Below are 18,725 nucleotides of genomic sequence, written 5' to 3' on the forward strand. Positions count from 1 at the left end.
TTCACCAGCACCCTGCTTCAGGCCAGGAGCAGCACCAAGGGATCCTCTTCTGCCCCTTCTTAATGATAGCAGCTACCACCTGTGGATGTTAGATTGAGTGTTGTCTGTTTGACTTCATGTACGAGAGAATATGTGATGTTTCTGATGTTCTGAGTACCTGACTTCTTTCCCTCGGTGGTGTTTGGAGAAGGCATTCATGTCACTGTGAGCTGGAGCTAGTCCATTTTTGCTCAACATCTTATTGTGTCCGGTCATTTTAATGTTGACAGTATATGTAAGTTTCCTGGTTTTTGCTCCTAAAAGTCCTAAAGATTTCTTAGATGACAGGGCATATACCCATGTGGAGCTATTAGAATGCCACCTGGTCTCGCCGCTGACACATGACACCCCGTGTCCGCAGCCAGGCCCCCAGAGCACACCTGGCCTCGCTGGCTGTGCTGCTGCTGTTCCCGCCCATTCGTGACCCTCCAGTTTGCTGCCAGTGAGGCCGCGGGTGGCTTGTGTATCGCCTCCGCCTGTATAAGGCGCCTCACATCTGCCCTGCTTGACTGTTTCCTCACTGACATCGATGTGCCTCTGTTACACCTTTGGATGGGAGTCTTTTGTCTGTGCTGTCTTCCAGGTAACTTATCTCTGATTTACTTTTCATGAAGTAGCATTGTCCCCCATTTTTCTAACCTATTCCTTTATTTTTTTTATATTTTATTTATTTATTTTCCTTTTTTGTTGCCCTTGTTGCTTTTCATTGTTGTTGTAGTTGCTATTGATGTGGTCCTTGTGGGACAGGACAGAGAGAAATGGAGTGAGGAGGGGAAGACAGAGAGGGAGAGAAAGACAGACACCTGCTTCACCGCCTGTGAAGCGACTCCCCTGCAGGTAGGGAGCCGGGTTCTCGAATCAGGATCCTTATGTGGTCGATAATTTTTCTGTGTTGGAGTGAGGTCGTGCCAGATTAGCTTCGCGGGCGGGAGACAGAGATGACCGGGGACTCATGGCTGAGCTGAGAACACAGTTCAGTCTTTATTCACGAGCGGGGATGTAGTTCAAAAAACTAATCTCTTCTAATCACAACACAGTTCTGTCCTGCATCTCTCTCCTCCGGTGGAAGAGTCAGGAACAAAGGAAATACGTAGGATGGGGGTGGGGAGGAGGAAAAAGCGCAAACCAGCGAGGGCCAAACCAGTGTCCCGGAGGCAGGGGGCGCCCAGCCAACAGTGGACACGCAAACACAACACGTCACAAGCAACACAAAGCGAACCTAGTGTGATGATAAAAACAAGGCTTCACAAGCAGAATCCAGAAGCAGACCAACAAGGTAGGGGCAAGGTTCGGCCTCTTGTTTTTAGAGTGTGTGATTGTTTTGGTTGGGGGGTAATATAACAAAGAATCTGATGGAAAACATTTGCCCAAAGTTTCGCCACTTTTGTCAAAGAATTAGCCCAGGGTTTGTCTGTCTGTACCCTAGGAGGCTAGGGTTGGGCGTCCTGTCTTTTACCTGGCTGTCCGTCCGGTAGGAAGGCCTGGCCCTTCTCCCATTGTCCCCTCTGGCTCCTGCCCTGTGCTCTCACTCTCTTCTCACCAGCACCAGCCACATTGTCCTGATTCCTGGGGCGAACCTCAAGCCACTTGACAACGTTGCTCCCACATTTTCATTCATCTACAAAGTAATTTTTACTATTCTGAATAATTTGTGTTTCCATATAACTTTTTTTTTTGCCTCCAGGGTTATATCACTTGGGCTCTGAATCCACTGCTCCTGGAGACTTATTTTTTTCCCTTTTGTTATCATTGTTATTGTTATTGTTGTTATTATAATGTTGCTACTGATATTGTTGGATAGGACAGAGAGAAATGGAGAGAGGAGGGGAAGACAGAGGGGGGGAGAGAAAGACAGACACCTGCAGACCTGCTTCACCGCCTGTGAAGTGACCCGCCCTACAGGTGGGGAGCTGGGGCTCAAACCGGGATCCTTACACTCCATATAACCCCCTCCATATAACTTCTATACTCACTTGTTTTACTGAAATTTAACCCTCTCATTTCTCAGATATTGGTAAAAATGCTGGTGTTAGTTTGAAACCTACATTTGTTTACAGACTGGTAACTAACTGGTTTTTGTCACTAGGGGAATAGGGGCTCATGGAACAGGGGTAGTCGGCATTTGCAAAGGCATCATATCTTTACAAGTCAGTAAAATATGTTGTCATTTAGTGGTCTAGGAGGTGGTGCAGTGGTAAAGCTTTGAACTCTCAAACATGAAGTCTGGAATTCAATCTCCGGCAGCACATGTGTCAGAGTGATGTCTGGTTCTCTCTCTCCTCCTATCTTTCTCATAAATAAATAAGATCTTTGCGGCTCTGAGGTCTCAGGTTCAGTCCCGCGCACCACCATAAGCCAGAGCTGAGCAATTTTTACATCGTCATTTGTCATATCCCGCTCACATTTGTATTTATAATAAGTTAAAAACTCTTGAGGTACCTGATTTTTCAAGGTTCATGTTGAACTTTCTCTCCTACCTTATTTTCAGGAAATGCTCAGAGCACAGCTGGCAGAGAGAGAGAGCAGCCTCCAGAAGTGGCGAGAGGAGCGGGACCAGCTGGTCGCAGCACTGGAAGTGCAGCTGGCAGAGAAGGAGAGCAGCCTCCAGAAGTGGCGAGAGGAGCGGGACCAGTTGGTTGCGGCACTGGAAGTGCAGCTGGGAGCTCTGGCCGCCAGCAGCGCGCAGAAAGACCATGAGGCCGTGCGGCTGCGAGAGAGCACAGTGCCGGGCTCCCACAGTGTGAGCGCTTTCTTGCTCTCTGGGCCCATCTTGGCTCACGTGACCTTAGAAAACACCTTTAGAGTATGTGACTAATTCAAAGGAAACAGAAAATAAGAGATGAAACTTAGAAATGGTGGCCTGTTGCAGCAGGTCCGCAAGCTGTGCAGGGCGAGGCAGAAAGGGGTGAAGGGGGGCCGGGAGGGGCTGGGCTGGTCTCCCCAAGTCTGTCTGCGCTTGTCTCGCTTTATCAGAGGCCTCATCGTGGTGTGGCGGCTGAGCCTGGGACTAGAGACTCAGGCGTTAGAGTCTGTTTGCGTAACCGTGTGCCAGCTCCCCCACCCTTAGAGCTCACGTGTTACCACGCAGAAGGACCCAGGTTCAAGCCCTTTGTGCTCACCTGCAGGAGGAAGCTTCACAAGCAGCGAAGAGAGAGCGAGGCCCAGAATGCTGTTATGGGGGAAGGTGACTGTTTGTTTAGTGACGGGATAATGGCTGGCACCTTCGTGGGCAGAAGTGACTTGCTGACAAGCAGCATCGCAGAAGAAAGAGCTGTCAGAACCAGAGCGAGGGGCCCACCCTCCCCCGGCACAAGCCAAGCCAGAAGCGAGCAGTGTCTTCTCCGGCACTTAATTTAAATACACTTGATGGTTTTTTCTTTCTTTTTTCTCCTTCCCTGCTGGAGCCCTGCTCAGCTTTGGCTTATGGTGCTGCGGGAGGGTTGAAGCTGGGACCTTTAGTGCCTCTAGCATGAAAGTCTTTCTGCATAACCATTAAGCTATAAGGAAATGTGGAGCTTTCTGCTAGTAGACAGCATGAGGGCCGTCGGGTCCAGTTCCTGACTCCTTGTTTCCACTGTCAGCCACAAAGGCTGGATTTTTGGGCTGCTTCACTGTTTTCAGGCTATGGTGACGTGGTTTTGATACTTTGCACTTTAGGAGACGCGAGTCATGGCTACCAAGCTCGGACATGAGAGCCCAGCAGAGCCTCGCAGAGTCGAGACTGAGCCTCAGCCCACAAATGCCGACGTTGCCAGGAAGGAAGCAGAGGTATCTGCTCACGCAGTCCACTAACCATTGATCACTAAAGAACATTCCCAAAACTGGCTTTTCAGTGTAGGCACCTTGTACAGTTAGCTGTGTTCTGGGTTTGGGGTAAGAGAACAAAAAGGGGGCTGTAGCACTGCGGGTGAGGCGCACGTGGCGCAAAGCGCAGGGACCGGCGTAAGGATCCCGGTTCGAATCCCCGGCTCCCCACCTGCAGGGGAGTCGCTTCACAGGTGGTGAAGCAGATCTGCAGGTGTCTGTCTTCCTCTCCGCTCTCCATTTCTCTCTGTCCTACCCAACAATGATGACATCAAGAACAATAATAATAACTACAACAACAATAAAAGCAACAAGGACAACAAAAGGGATAATAAATAAATACGAGAACAAAAGGGTTTTGAGGAGAGGGGAGATTCTTTGGGAGGTTAGATTCGCAAGTGCATTACTCTCCTCAACTCATCTGTTATCTAGACAAGTAGGAAAGCCCACACAGATCAAACAGATGATGAGAATTCTTCAATCCAATTTTATTTACTAATGTTTTATTTACTTAATTATTTCTTTTTAAATATTTATTCCCTTTTGTTGCCCTTGTTGTTTTATTGTTGTAGTTGTTGTTGTTGTTGGATAGGTCCAAGAGAAATGGAAGAGAGGAGGGGAAGACAGGGGGAGAGAAAGACAGACACCTGCAGACCTGCTTTACTGCTTGTGAAGCGACCCCCGCCAGGAATCTTGGGAGTCAGGCGGTAGCGCAGCAGGTTAAATGCAGGTGGCACAAAGTGCAAGGACCAGCATCAGGATCCCGGTTTGAGCCCCCGGCTCCCCACCTGCAGGGAAGTCACTTCACAAGCGGTAAAGCAGGTCTGCAGGTGTCTGTCTTTCTCTCCCCCTCTCTGTCTTCCCTCCTCCAATTCCCTCTGTCCTATCCAACAACAACATCAATAACTACAACAATGAAAAAAAAATAAAAGAATGAGCAATCTTGTCAGACAGATGTGGATGGATGACTACGGGCTGTGAAGAGAGTGCTGGAAGCAGCCCTTGCTGAATGCTGTGACTGGGTTTGCTGAGTGGCTGTGGATGTGACCTAGAGTCCACCATGCTGAGTCTTAAGGGTGAACGGGAACGAGCTGAGGGGAGCGTGTGCCCGTCTGGAGAACTTGAGCAGTTCTCTTCTTATGTTTTTGGGTTGAATTTCAGATAACTTCCATTGCCCTTATAGACTGATACAAATCACATCAGTCGGAGAAGTCTAACGTTGATCAATAAGTAAGGTTAACTCTTGACACAGGCAGTCACATATAATAGAGCATTTCTTCCCTGATAAATGTTTTTTTGTGTGTGTTTTTTTAAGAAAGGAGACATTAACAAAACCACAGGATGAGAGGGGTACAGCTCCACACAATTCCCACCACCCGATCTCCATATCCCATTCCCTCCCCTGATAGCTTTCCTATTCTCTATCCCTCTGGGAACATGGACTCAGGGTCGTTGTGGGTCTGATAAATGTTCATGTGGTCCTAAAAGCCTCCTGGCTCCAACTCCCTAGATGACTTTTAAGAGGACACATGGTGGCACGCTGGCTTGAGGGTACCAGCTGGCATTCCAAGAGGGCAGGTGCGAGGCACAAGCATGACAAAGGCCCACCACACCCACTGCCTTAGAGGCCTCAGGCAGGCGCAGCTCATCTTCACGGAGAGCAGGACAGTCAAGAATTAGCAGGGCTTGACCTTAGCTGTGAGAGTTCTTAAGTCTCCTTGACTCCTTCCTTGAAGATCTCATCTAGTAGGTCCGTGGTGGGGCCCAAGAGCCTTTGAAATTACCTACATAATGTCCCTGGGTCCATGCTCCCAGGGATAAAGAATAGGAAAGTTATTGGAGGGGATGGGACATGGAGTCCCGGTGGTGGGAATTGTGTGGAGTTGTACCCCTCTTATCCTGTGGCCTTGTCAGTGTTTCCATTTTATAAATAAAAACTTAAAAAAAAAAAAAGAAATTACCTACATAATTCTTACTGTTTCTCACACCAACATGAGAAATAATGAAATCTGTCTTACTGTGGTAAATCTGTCCTTGCATGCCTTTTTTTTTTTTTTAAAGATTTTTATTTATTAATGAGAAGGATAGGAGAAGAGAGAGAAAGAACCAGGCATCACTCTGGTACCTGTGCTGCTGGGGATTGAACTCGGGACCTCATGCTTGAGAACCCAGTGCTTTATCCACTGCGCCACCCCCCGGACCACCCTTGCACACTGTGTATCCTTTCTGATTCATTGTTTCTGATAAGCGCTTGTGCTACAGATATGTTTTCCTTTTTATTTTGTTGTAGGATGAATCTGTAGTTCTTGACTCCTGTGAAGTGTCAACAGAAAACAGTCAAAGTACCCGGTTTCCAAAACCTGAGCTAGAGATTCAGTTCACACCTTTACAGCCAAACAAAATGGCTGTGAGACGCCCTGGCTGCAGCTCACCGGTGACGGTCAAGATGCCCAAGGCTCGGAAGAGGAGGAGCAGTGAGGTGGCTGAGGTAAATGCCTCACCTACAGGTGACCGTAGCAAGCGGCACACGGGCTGGGCAGAATCAGACTCTGCTGCCGGGCGGCTCTGAACAGCCCTGTGGGAGAAGTGAAGTGAGGCTGCTCTGGTGTCCTAGTCCTCAGGGGAGAAGCTGCAGTAACTGGCGGTGGTCGGAGGTGGCACCGTGGGTAAAGCAGTGCCGGGAGAGCCTGAGGGTGCTTCTTCCCGAGTAAGTGCTCTCTGGGTTGGAGAGAACTCAACTGGAGCCAATCTAGGCTGCTGCGTGGGAGAGGGATCAGGGACTTGTGCCGAGCTAACGTCGCAGGAGAGAGACTCTGGGACTGGGAGCCAGAAGGCAATCCCCAGTGTGTTCAAACGGAAGAGCAGCTGTATATATACTCGCCAAGTAGGGTGGAAACAGGATGTGACATAGAGAGGGTGGAGCGAAGAGATTGGTGGGAATCAGGGTGTGACAAGGAGGGGGCGGAGCAAAAAGACATCGTGAACCAGTGGGGATTAAACCAGAGCCCTGCAGGCAGAGTGGTGCTTGGTTCAGCAGGATTAGAGACAGAGCTTTAAGCCGGGGGAGCTGGCGCGCTAGCCAACAAAGCAGCAGGCGCTCAAGCATGAGGCCTTGATTGGATCCTCGCGACACGAGTACCAGAATGATGTCTGCGTCTCTCTCTCCCCTGTCTTTCTCATTAATAAATAAAAGCTTAAGGGGAAAAAAGAGAGTAAACTTTGTCTTTATCCTGTATCTCAGTGACACTATGAAAAATCAAGTGATGCCGATTTTATTGGGTAGGGTTTTCTTCTCGCCAGATCCCTGCTCAGCTCTGGCTTGTGCGAGGGATTGAGCGCGGGGCTGTGGAGCTAGGCAGGTCTCTGCAGGGCCATGCTGCTGCCCCTTGGTCTTTCCCTGCTGAGAGTTGGCCCGTAGCTCCGCGTTTGCATGTGGCACTGGGACACGGCCAGCATCTGAGCTGCTGCGTGGCCCTAGGGTAGCCTTTAATGCTCAGCTTTTGCTTTGCACGGGGTAAATAGTAAATGGGGATATTTGCCCTAAAAGTTACACACTTAACATTTACCATTCATCATAAACTGTGGCACAGTCACTTCTTCAACTTCTTTTTTTAATTTTTTATATTTACTTATTTTCCCTTTTGTTGCCCTTGTTGTTTTTCATTGTTGTTGTAGTTATTATTGTTGTTGCTGATGGCACGTTGTCGTCTAGGACAGAGAGAAATGGAGAGAGGAGGGAAAGAGACACCCACAGACCTGCTTCACCGCCTGTGAAGCGACTCCCCTGCAGGTGGGGAGCCGGGGGCTCGAACCGTTCGAGATCCTTAAGCTGGGGCTTTGCACCACTTGCGCTTAACCCGCTGCTCTACCACCCGACCCCCCTTTCTTTTTTCTTTCCCGGAGCTCTGCCCAGCTCTAGTTTATGGTGTGGGAGAGTGAACTGTGGCTTTGGGGCCTCAGGCGTGAGAGCCTCTTTGCACAGCCATTACGCTGCCTGCCACCCTGCCTGTGTTTCCTCTTTTACTCCTTTGAAGAGTAGCTTCTTTTCAAGTTGGTGGATGGCCAGAAATAGCACGAAGCGTAGAACGAGGCTTGCTGTCGGCTAACACGCCCACTGAGTGGATGTTACATAGCTCTCTTCTGACCCGACCTATGGCACTTTGACGGACGCTTCTAGAGCCTTTGCTTTCCGGCACTTGGTGCAGCTCAGGTACAGCTTAGATACTGCGTCTTCGCTGCTAGGGAGGCGGCTCCTTGGTGGAGCGCGGGACCTGCGTGTGTGAGGCTCCCGGGTTCAGGGATAGCCACATCCGCCAGAAGGATGCTCTGCTTCTCTCTCTCTTCCCCTCCCCTGCGTGTGTGAGGCTCCCGGGTTCAGGGATAGCCACATCCACCAGAAGGATGCTCTGCTTCTCTCTGCCCCTCCCCTGTGTGTGTGAGGCTCCCGGGTTCAGGGATAGCCACATCTGCCAGAAGGATGCTCTGCTTCTCTCTCTCTGCCCCTCCCCTGCGTGTGTGAGGCTCCCGGGTTCAGGGATAGCCACATCCACCAGAAGGATGCTCTGCTTCTCTCTCTCTGCCCCTCCCCTGCGTGTGTGAGGCTCCCGGGTTCAGGGATAGCCACATCCGCCAGAAGGATGCTCTGCTTCTCTCTCTCTGCCCCTCCCCTGCGTGTGTGAGGCTCCCGGGTTCAGGGATAGCCACATCCACCAGAAGGATGCTCTGCTTCTCTCTGCCCCTCCCCTGTGTGTGTGAGGCTCCCGGGTTCAGGGATAGCCACATCTGCCAGAAGGATGCTCTGCTTCTCTCTCTCTGCCCCTCCCCTGCGTGTGTGAGGCTCCCGGGTTCAGGGATAGCCACATCCACCAGAAGGATGCTCTGCTTCTCTCTCTCTGCCCCTCCCCTGCGTGTGTGAGGCTCCCGGGTTCAGGGATAGCCACATCTGCCAGAAGGATGCTCTGCTTCTCTCTCTCTGCCCCTCCCCTGCGTGTGTGAGGCTCCCGGGTTCAGGGATAGCCACATCCACCAGAAGGATGCTCTGCTTCTCTCTCTCTGCCCCTCCCCTGCGTGTGTGAGGCTCCCGGGTTCAGGGATAGCCACATCCGCCAGAAGGATGCTCTGCTTCTCTCTCTCTGCCCCTCCCCTGCGTGTGTGAGGCTCCCGGGTTCAGGGATAGCCACATCCACCAGAAGGATGCTCTGCTTCTCTCTCTCTGCCCCTCCCCTGCGTGTGTGAGGCTCCCGGGTTCAGGGATAGCCACATCTGCCAGAAGGATGCTCTGCTTCTCTCTCTCTGCCCCTCCCCTGCGTGTGTGAGGCTCCCGGGTTCAGGGATAGCCACATCTGCCAGAAGGATGCTCTGCTTCTCTCTCTCTGCCCCTCCCCTGCGTGTGTGAGGCTCCCGGGTTCAGGGATAGCCACATCCGCCAGAAGGATGCTCTGCTTCTCTCTCTCTGCCCCTCCCCTGCGTGTGTGAGGCTCCCGGGTTCAGGGATAGCCACATCTGCCAGAAGGATGCTCTGCTTCTCTCTCTCTTCCCCTCCCCTGCGTGTGTGAGGCTCCCGGGTTCAGGGATAGCCACATCTGCCAGAAGGATGCTCTGCTTCTCTCTCTCTGCCCCTCCCCTGCGTGTGTGAGGCTCCCGGGTTCAGGGATAGCCACATCCGCCAGAAGGATGCTCTGCTTCTCTCTCTCTGCCCCTCCCCTGCGTGTGTGAGGCTCCCGGGTTCAGGGATAGCCACATCTGCCAGAAGGATGCTCTGCTTCTCTCTGCCCCTCCCCTCTCACTGAATAAACAATCACTTCTTTTTTGAAATTTTTTTTTTTTTAAGATTTCACTTATTTATTCATGAGAAAGATACGAGGAGAGAGAGAGAGAGAACCAGATTATCACTCTGGTACAATGCTGCTGGGGATTGAACTCGGGACCTCATGCTTAAGAGTTCAATGCTTTCCACTGAACTGTTTCCTGGACCAATTACAATTACACCTTTTAAAAGTAACGATATATTTTTTTAAGATTTGTATTTATTTATTTATGAGAAACATAAGGGAGAGAGAGAAAGAACCAGATATTACTCTGGTACATGTGCTGCCAGGGATTGAACTCAGGACCTCATGCTTGACAGTCTAGTGCCTTAGCCACTGCGCTACCTCCTGGACCACGTAAGTAACGATATTTTAATTTTTGCCATCATCTGTGACTTTTCCTTGACTTTTTTTTTTTTTTTTTTTACGAAAGAAGGGGAAAGGTGGTTTTCTTTTTAATTTATTTATTTGTTATTGGATAGAGACAGAGAGAAATTGAGAGAGAAGGGGGAGATAGAGAGACAGAGACACCTGCAGACCTGCTTCACTGCCTGTGAAGCGACTCCCCTGCAGGTGGGGAGCCGGGGGCTTGAACCAGGATCCTGACCGGCCTTTACGCTTTGCGCCATGTGTGCTTAACCCACTGCCTGACTCCGGAAAGGTGGTTTTTAAGGATTAAATTTTGTTTTGTTTTGTTTCGTTTTTAATTTTATTTTTGAGAAAGATGCAGAGAGAACACCAGAGCACTGCTCAGCTCTGGCTTGTGGTGCGGGAAATTGAACTTGGGACTTAGGAGCCCCAGGTTGAGAGTCTGTTTGCATATCCGTTATGCTGTCTCCCCTGCCCTTAAATTGTTACTCTTTATCATGTAAACAAGTCATATAGGAACTTAATGCTTGGGCTGGGGAGACAAATAATGGTCATGCCAGAGGCTCTGAGGTCCCAGGCTCAATCCCCAGCACCACCATAAACCTGAATTGAACAATGGTCTGCTTAGAAACATAGAAGGGAGTCGGGCGGTGGCACGTGGCGCAAAGCGCAAGGACCAGCGTAAGGATCCCAGTTCCAGCCCCCGGCTCCCCACCTGCAGGGGAGTCGCTTCACGGGCGGTGAAGCAGGTCTGCAGGTGTCTGTCTTTCTCTCCCCCTCTGTCTTCCCCTCCTCTCTCCATTTCTCTCTGTCCTATCCAACAACAACGACATCAGTAACCACAACCAGGGCAACAAAAGGGAATATGAATAAATAAATATAAAAATTTAAAAAAGAAAAATAGAAGAATCCAAAAGCTTTGAGTCATTTTGCTAGCCCTTCACTGCTGTAGCGACTCGAGTGTCGTGTGGTCTGCTCACAGTGCAGTCTCCAGAGAGGCCGTCTCCGTGCTAGCCATGACGCGCACAGCACGGCGGGCCTACAGTCTCCCCCATGTTGCCCGCAGGACTTTCCCCTTTTCGGGAGGCCTGTTTCTTCTCGCCCTTGTAATTGCTGCTTTTTGCAGCACGAGTCCCGGCGTTCAGCTGTAGTTTTACTCCTTGTGCTTCTCTTCTTTTAGCCTTTTCTGAGCCTATATGATCTCTACAACCACTAGGGTTTACACCAGCTCGACTCAGTGAATGTAACTGTGCCTACAAGACTTTGCTCTGGCTACAATCGTGTGCAAGAAAATGCCGTGTGTATTTAGCAGGGAAAGGTATTTCTTGATGTTCACGGTTTTTTAAAATATTTATTCCCTTTTGTTGTTGTTGTTGTTGTTATTGATGTCATGGTTGTTGAAGAGGACAGAGAGAAATGGAGAGAGGAGGGGAAGACAGAGAGGGGGAGAGAAAGACAGACACCTGCAGACCTGCTTCACCGCCTGTGAAGCGACTCCCCTGCAGGTGGGGAGCCGGGGGCTCAAACCGGGATCCTTACGCCAGTCCTTGTGCTTTGCGTCACGTGCGCTTAACCCGCTGCGCTACTGCCCGACTCCTGATGTTCACATTTTACCTGTGTTTATATCACAGATTTTTATTTGTTTGTTTTTACTTTGTTTTTGATGTTGCCACAAGGCATTTAGAGATCTTGAACATGATGCTTTGCAAGGTTTGGAAGCTGGGGAGAGGGTGGGTAGATTCTGTACTGTGATTCAAAGAGGAGGTTCAAATAAAAGATGACAAGTGGGGGGCCATGCAGCGGTGCACCTGGTTAAGTGTTCCCACTACAGTGCTCAGGCACCTGGGTTCAAGCCCCTTGTCCACACTTGCAGGGGAGAAGCTTAATGAGTGGTGAAGCAAGGCTGCAGGTGTCTCTCTGTCTCTCTGTCTCCTCCCTCTTCCCTCTAAATTTCTTTCTGACCTATCAGATAAAGTTAAAATAAATAAAGATAACAAGTATATTAAATACCCTTAGACTTAGGTGTGTTGTCCCATCAGCATGTTTTTTATTTTCTCTCTCTAGAAAGCAAATGAATATTTTCAAATTAACCAGTGGTGAAACTCATTATTTTTAGGGTTTGGTGAAATGTGAAAACAAGAAGAATTCTACACCCAAACCTAATTTTAAATCCCCTATTCCTGCATGTAGAAATTCTCCTCTCAATAAAGAACAAAAGGTTTGTGTTTTACTTTGTCCAAAACTGTTTTTCATGCCTTGTAGGTGAAAATAGAAGTGACTCTAATGAGTGTTCACCCGGAAGTCCGTTTTCTGTGTAACTGTAACTCTTTTTTTCTTAATTTCTTTATTTGGGGATTAATATTTTATAGTCGGCAGTAAATACAATAGTTTGTACGCATATAACATTTCTTAGTTTTCCTAACTCTAACTCTTGTGGCTTCCAGCGTTTAGTCTCCTTCAGTCTGGAGATCAGCTGTAGCACTGGGGTACTCGGCCCTGCTTGCTCACTCCGACTGGCCCTGTCACACTCTCTGCTGTTCTTGGCTCGCGCGGCTCAGCTGTGCTTCAGCTCCTCTGCTGTGGGGATTAGCCCGGGCCCTCAGGACCTCGAGCACTAGAGTCTGTTTGCATAGCCACTGTGCTATTCCCCCAACCCCTCTTCTTGTGCACTTAATCTCAGGTTCCTTGTCTGAGAATTATAAACTATGAGGGGTCGGTGTTGACACATCTGTTTGAGCGCGCGTAAACGCGCACACGCTAGAAGCTGTGTCTGCAAGTATTTCCTCATCAGTAATGACAAGAAGTGTTTGTTGTTGTTTTCATTAGGTCTCCACAGCTCCACCATCTAAAGCGTATTCTTTACGGAGTCAGGCATCTACAATTAACAGAAACTCAGCCGCTAAAAAAAAAGATGGAACACTACAGAAATTTGGAGACTTTTTACAGCATTCTCCTACAATTCTTCAGTCAAAAGGTTTGTGGAACATCAGCTCGGTGGCCATACTTTACAGCAGGTGCGGGTGTTTTCTTGTAGTTGATCGTCGTGTTAGATAGTAGCTGACTTCCAGTAGGTGTTGTGTCAGGTGCTGTGGGAGGAAGCAGGAAAGGCTGATGTCCCGGGTGTTAACTGGAGTGGAGGAAAAGGCACGTGAGGGACTGGCCAGAGGAGGCTGTGTAGCAGCAGGCAACACAGTCTGGTGGTGACAGTAGGGACAAGACTGCTTCAGAAATTTTCGCAGAAGACATGGAGTGAAGTGGCAGAACTGCATCTTCTGTAGATAATCGCCGATGGTGTGATGGGACAGAATCTACTCGTGTTTTATTTTTCTCTCTTAATTAGCTGTCCTGAAAGGTAACGCAGCTTTTTCAAAGTTCATCTCAGCCATGAACCAGTAGGTCTCCAATACCTTCTTGAGGTCTGTGGAGGTAGCATAATGGTTAAACAAAACGGCTTCCATGCCTGAGGCTCGAAAGTTCCAGTTTCAATCCCCCACACCACCATACGCCAGAGCTGAACAGTGTTCTGGTAAACATAATAATGGTAAACCTTCTTGGGGACCCAGGCATGGTGCACCAGGCAGAGCATATCTGTTAGCAAGTCAAGGACCTGAGTTCAAGCCCTCAGCCCCCACTTACAGGGGAGAAGCTTCACAAGGGCTGCCGGTGTCTCCTCTGTCTCCTCTCTCTCCTGAGAGCTGCCAGGTGCTGGCGAGGCACTGCAAGCGCTGAACCGCAGTGACGACCCTGGTAGCAAAATAGGTGTCTTTGCTACTTTAAAACGTGTACACATGACCTTGGTGGTCCGGGAGGTGGCTCTCAAGCATGAGGTCCTAATAAGTTCAATCCCTGGCAGCACATGTACCAGAGTGACGTCTGGCTTGTTCCTTCTCCCTCCCCCTCTCCCTCTCCCTCTCTATCTTCTTCATTAATGAATAAAATCTTAAAATATACACACATACACACACACACACACAGTTGGTATCATGTGTACGCATTCTTACCCACGAGTTTTCCCAAAGCAAAAAAATTTCTGTTAGAATCAGGTGTATCTATTAAAACAGTATAAAACAAATGGACAGAGTAAGAAATTTTCTAGATGTATTCCACTTGACAGAAGCAGTCAGCTGCTAACAGTCGAGTCTTTATCTTGCTGGTGTGTTTCTGTAATCCAAGGGTTTAAAGTCACAAACTACTTTCACTCAGTGTATATTTCTTTTTGCTGTTTACTGATCATGATTTCATGCATGTTTTTTCTTTGTGAATAGTCTATTTGTGTTCCATCGCTGTTTTTATATTACAGTACTTTAACGTGATGTTCTCCGTTTTATTTTAATGAGAGTTCTACAGAGAACGAGAGAGACCAGAGCCCTGCTCTGCTCTGCTCGGGCTTGTGCTGAGGACTGAACCTGGGGCCGCAGAGCCTCAGGCATCAAAGTTTTTGGTATAACCATTATGCTGTCTCCTGAGCCCTATTTCTTCGAAGTGTTCATTGTGGTTCAGAGGGTGTCACAATATGTCAAACACTGGGCTCGAACTTGAGGCCCCGAGTTCCACCCTGACATCACGTGCCAGGTTCTCATGTGCCCTCAAACCCCAGGCTGCAGCACAGGTCTGGGCTTCATCCCAGCACACATGCCAGATGGATGACCCCAGTTCTCTCTTCTCCTGTCTCTCCATTCTGTCGTTAGTAAGAAAATAAATCTCTGAAAGAAAGAGAATTGCACAGCTCAGGCCAGGGAGATACCGAGAAGTGGCACAGCAGACTGGCGTGGACGAGGCCACAGGGGTGCCAGGTTCAGCCTCTGACACTACCATCTGCCAGAGCTGAGCAGCACTTTGTTCCCTCTCGTCTCTTTGGAAATATAATGTTAAAAAAAAAGAAAATGGGGGCCAGAGACAGCTTACCCAATAAAACATACACTTCATAACACACGAGGACCCAGGCTCCAGTCCTCAGCTATTACGCGGGAATATCATGCAAAGGAAGCACTTTACAGGTTCAAGCCCCAGTCCCCACCTGTAGGGGAAGCTTCACAAGTGGTGAAGCAGGGCTGCAGGTGTCTGTCTCTCAGTTTCTCTCTGTCTGTCCAAAGAAAGTATGAGTGCTATCTCTCCTCTCTCTCACCATCTATCTGGAAAAAGAAGTTCAGAGCCTCTGCAGCTGGCAGACGCTGTGAGTTCTCCAGTAGGACCCCAGCACACTAGGCACCACCAGCTGTGTCAGCGCCGCCTGCCTCCACCCACCCCCTTTCCTGCCATTATTCCAGTGGGTGTGCGGTGGTGGCCTGATGGGCGGGGTTGAAGACCAGGTCACTCGGTGTGTCGGTGTGTTGTGACCACCGTCGCCCTTGAGCAGAATGTCCTCTGGGCCCCAGAGCGTCTCAGACGTAGTGCCGCACTGTGTGTCTTTGGATGGCGACAAGCGTGTTGTGATTTGATATTCGGTTCACTGTGTTTCTGTCATAGCAAAGAAGATTATTGAGACGATGAGCTCTTCCAGGCCCCCACGAGTTGAGTCAAGTAAAGAGGATGGGCCTCGACCAAAGCGGGCCAAACGGAGACTCTATACCAGCCAGATCTCCTCTCCTCTCAGCATGGCCGGCCAAGTGGTGAGCTAGCCTCACGGTCCTGTTGTTATTGCTGTCGTCATTGTTGGATAGGACAGAGAGAAATGGACAGAGGAGGGGAAGACAGAGGGGGAGAGAAAGACACCTGCAGACCTGCTTCACCGCCTGTGGAGCGACTCCCCTGCAGGTGGGGAGGCGGGGGCTCGAACCGGGATCCTGACGCCAGTCCTTGTGCTTTGCACCACATGCAGTTAGCACACTGTGCTACCGCCCGACTCCCGGTGGCCTTTATTCTTTATCTTCTTTTGCTAGAGACAGAAATGAGGGGGCAGTAAGAGAGAACGCACGAGGCACCCACAGCACTCTCTGCTGCTTGTGCAGCTGCCCCCATAGGCGGGGGCCTGGGTCTGAGCCCAGGTCCTCACACACGATAGCGCGTGTGTGCTCTGCCAGGTCCTCACACACGATATCGCGTGTGTGCTCTGCCAGGTCTTCACACACGATAGCGCGTGTGTGCTCTGCCAGGTCTTCACACACGATAGCGCGTGTGTGCTCTGCCAGGTGCACTCCATTGCGCCCCCACCCGGTTGTTCCTGCTCACTGGTGGGAGTCCCAGTGACTGGCGTCAAAAAAGATGTGAAGTGACCAGATAGCAGACTTCTAGCCTTGGAGTCTGATACCGTGGGCACAGGAAGTGCTGAAGTAAAGGTCTAAAAAAGACATGTACAGTGTTAGATTTATAGCGATTGACTAGACGTGCTGTATTACACACAGAAGGGGCACGTGCTTATGCTTGTAAAGCCACCAGATGAATGCTGGGTGAGGTGGGCATGTTGAGGGCGGTGTGGCCGCAGACATCAGATGAACCCCAGCTCATCAGTAGAGTTGTCCCTAGTGATTTCTTTGCTTCCGGTGTCTGTTTAACACCAATTTTGACATAGACAGCATCTGTCCCAAGAGCTGTACGAACCAAAGTGTGTCTGCTAGCAAACACGCAGTGGCATTCAGTAATTTCCTCTCAGCTTTTCTTTAAACCTGCTGCTTGCGGGTGGGGAGGTGAGTACACACTAAACATGCACAAGGACCCGGGTTCGAACCCCCCGTCCCCACCTGCAGGAGGGAAGCTTCACAAGCGGTGAAGCAGGTCTGCAGGTCTCTCTCTCTCCCTGTCTCCCCACTCCTCTCAATTTCTGTCGTATCCAGTAATAAGTAATATAAGATGCCACACGTGACAACGTGTGACAGAGTAAGAGTTAGGGTCAGCTCTGATATGCTGCTGTAGTGTTCTGTTAGTGTTTTGTTTGTTTTCTGTCACCAAAAGGCCTGTACAACAGACCCACAGCCCCTGGTAGCCTTTTGTTGTTTTTCCTTTTTCTTTTGTAATTGACGGGAGAGGAAAAGACACCTGTGGTGCTTGACTACAGCATGTGAAGATGCTCCTGCAGGAGGGCACCAGGGCTCGAACACAGATCCCTGGGTGTGGAGGTGTGTGCCCACCACGCAGCCCCACGTCGGTTGCACCAGCTGGATCTTCCCGTTTCACAGCTTTGCGTGTCTCTGGGAATGAGCAGTGACTGTTTAAAGCTCTGTATTTCCTGAATTCAGTGTGGTTTGGATTACGTAGCCTTAGAATGAGATAGTGGTGAAAGCATCGTTTACAAAATCTATTTGTGTTGGTTGGGTTCGTTCTGTTCTGTCCACTTAAGAGTGAAAGACCACAGCTCAGAAGTTTCCTTCGGTGGAGTGGGGGCTGGGCTCAAACCCAGGTCATGCACTGGGCAGAGCGGCACACTGCTCTTTTTTTATCTTTGTTGCATAGAGACAGAAATCGAGAGGGGAGGAGGTGATAGAAAGGGGGAGAGGCAGAGACACCTGCAGCCCTGCTCCACCACTTGAGAAGCTTTCCCCCTGCAGGTGGGGACAGGGCTCGAACCCGGGTCTCTGTGCACTGTAACGTGCATTCAACCAGGTGCACCACCACCTGGCCCCTTTTTGGTTTGTTTTAAAGAAAACAGTTAAGTTGAGGTCTGTGAGGATCAGAGCGCTTTATAATGTGCCTGTCACTTCAGTTACTAAGCAGGGAGCAGATTGTGTCACTGACCATATGCTTTCATGTAATGTCACCTATATGTCACTACATGTTTCATGTAATGTCACCTGTATGTTCCTGTTTCATGTAATGTCGCCTATGTTACTATATGTTTCGTGTAATGTCACTATGTTACAGTATGCTTCATGTAGTGTCACCTATGTTACTGCATGTTTCATGTAATGTCACCTGTATGTTACTCTGTTTTATGTAATGTCACCTATGTTACTGTATGTTTTGTGTAATGTCACCTGTGTGTTACTATGTGTTTCATGTAATGTCACCTATATTACAGTATGCTTCGTGTAGTGTCACCTATGTTACTGCATATTTCATGTAATGTCACCTATATGTTATAGTATGCTTCATGTAATGTCACCTGTGTTACAATATGTTTCGTGTAGTGTCACCTATGTTACTGTATGTTTCATGTAATGTGGAATGTTCATTTCAGATTGTGATGGACCAGAAAGTGAAAGAAAGTGATCATCAGATTCTCAGACGGCGACTTCGAACTAAAACGGCTAAATGAATCGCCTGTGGAGAATGCTCAGAGCCCGTATTCATGGTTGTTGCGGCTCACGTCTTGGCTTTTAAAGTAATTGTGCGTGTGCGTGGACAGATAATTGTGTGTCCATGGCCGTGTGATTCCTGCTCAATAAAGTCGGTGAGACTCAGCGTGCCGCCTGGGGGGTGCTCGGGTGAGTGTCAGAACGCGTCTGTCTGTCTGTCTGTCTGTCTGTCGTGCGCGGGTGCTGAGGTGAGTGTCAGAGTGCGTCTGTCTGTCCTGTCGTGTGCGGGTGCTGAGGTGAGTGTCAGGGCGCGTCTATCTGTCTGTCCTGTCGTGTGCGGATGCTGAGGTGAGTGTCAGGGCGCGTCTGTCTGTCTGTCTGTCGTGTCCGGGTGCTGAGGTGAGTGTCAGAACGCATCTGTCTGTCTGTCCTGTCGTGTGCGGGTGCTGAGGTGAGTGTCAGGGCGCGTCTGTCTGTCTGTCCTGTCGTGTGCGGGTGCTGAGGTGAGTATCAGGGCGCGTCTGTCTGTCTGTCCTGT

The 18,725-nt window shown here is 49.6% G+C and overlaps 1 protein-coding gene across 6 annotated transcripts in view; it reads left to right on the forward strand.

Moving 5' to 3' along the window:
• Positions 1-18,353, forward strand: part of KIF20B (kinesin family member 20B) — an 81,934-nt gene extending 63,581 nt beyond the window's left edge. For 4 of the 6 annotated variants that reach the window (XM_060174120.1, XM_060175735.1, XM_060175214.1 and 1 more), the window contains 7 exons: positions 2,528-2,779; positions 3,697-3,807; positions 6,134-6,331; positions 12,136-12,237; positions 12,846-12,993; positions 15,486-15,628; positions 18,130-18,353. In XM_060174120.1, the coding sequence (XP_060030103.1) occupies positions 2,528-2,779; positions 3,697-3,807; positions 6,134-6,331; positions 12,136-12,237; positions 12,846-12,993; positions 15,486-15,628; positions 18,130-18,207 (1,032 nt within the window). In that variant the 3' untranslated portion in view covers positions 18,208-18,353. The remainder of the gene's footprint in view (positions 1-2,527; positions 2,780-3,696; positions 3,808-6,133; positions 6,332-12,135; positions 12,238-12,845; positions 12,994-15,485; positions 15,629-18,129) is intronic. The other 2 variants (XM_060174628.1, XM_060176210.1) reach the window with 2 other exon arrangements.
• The last annotated feature ends 372 nt before the right edge of the window (positions 18,354-18,725 follow it).

Source organism: Erinaceus europaeus, chromosome 1 (genome assembly GCF_950295315.1).
Source record: "Erinaceus europaeus chromosome 1, mEriEur2.1, whole genome shotgun sequence".
Lineage (NCBI taxonomy): Eukaryota > Metazoa > Chordata > Mammalia > Eulipotyphla > Erinaceidae > Erinaceus > Erinaceus europaeus.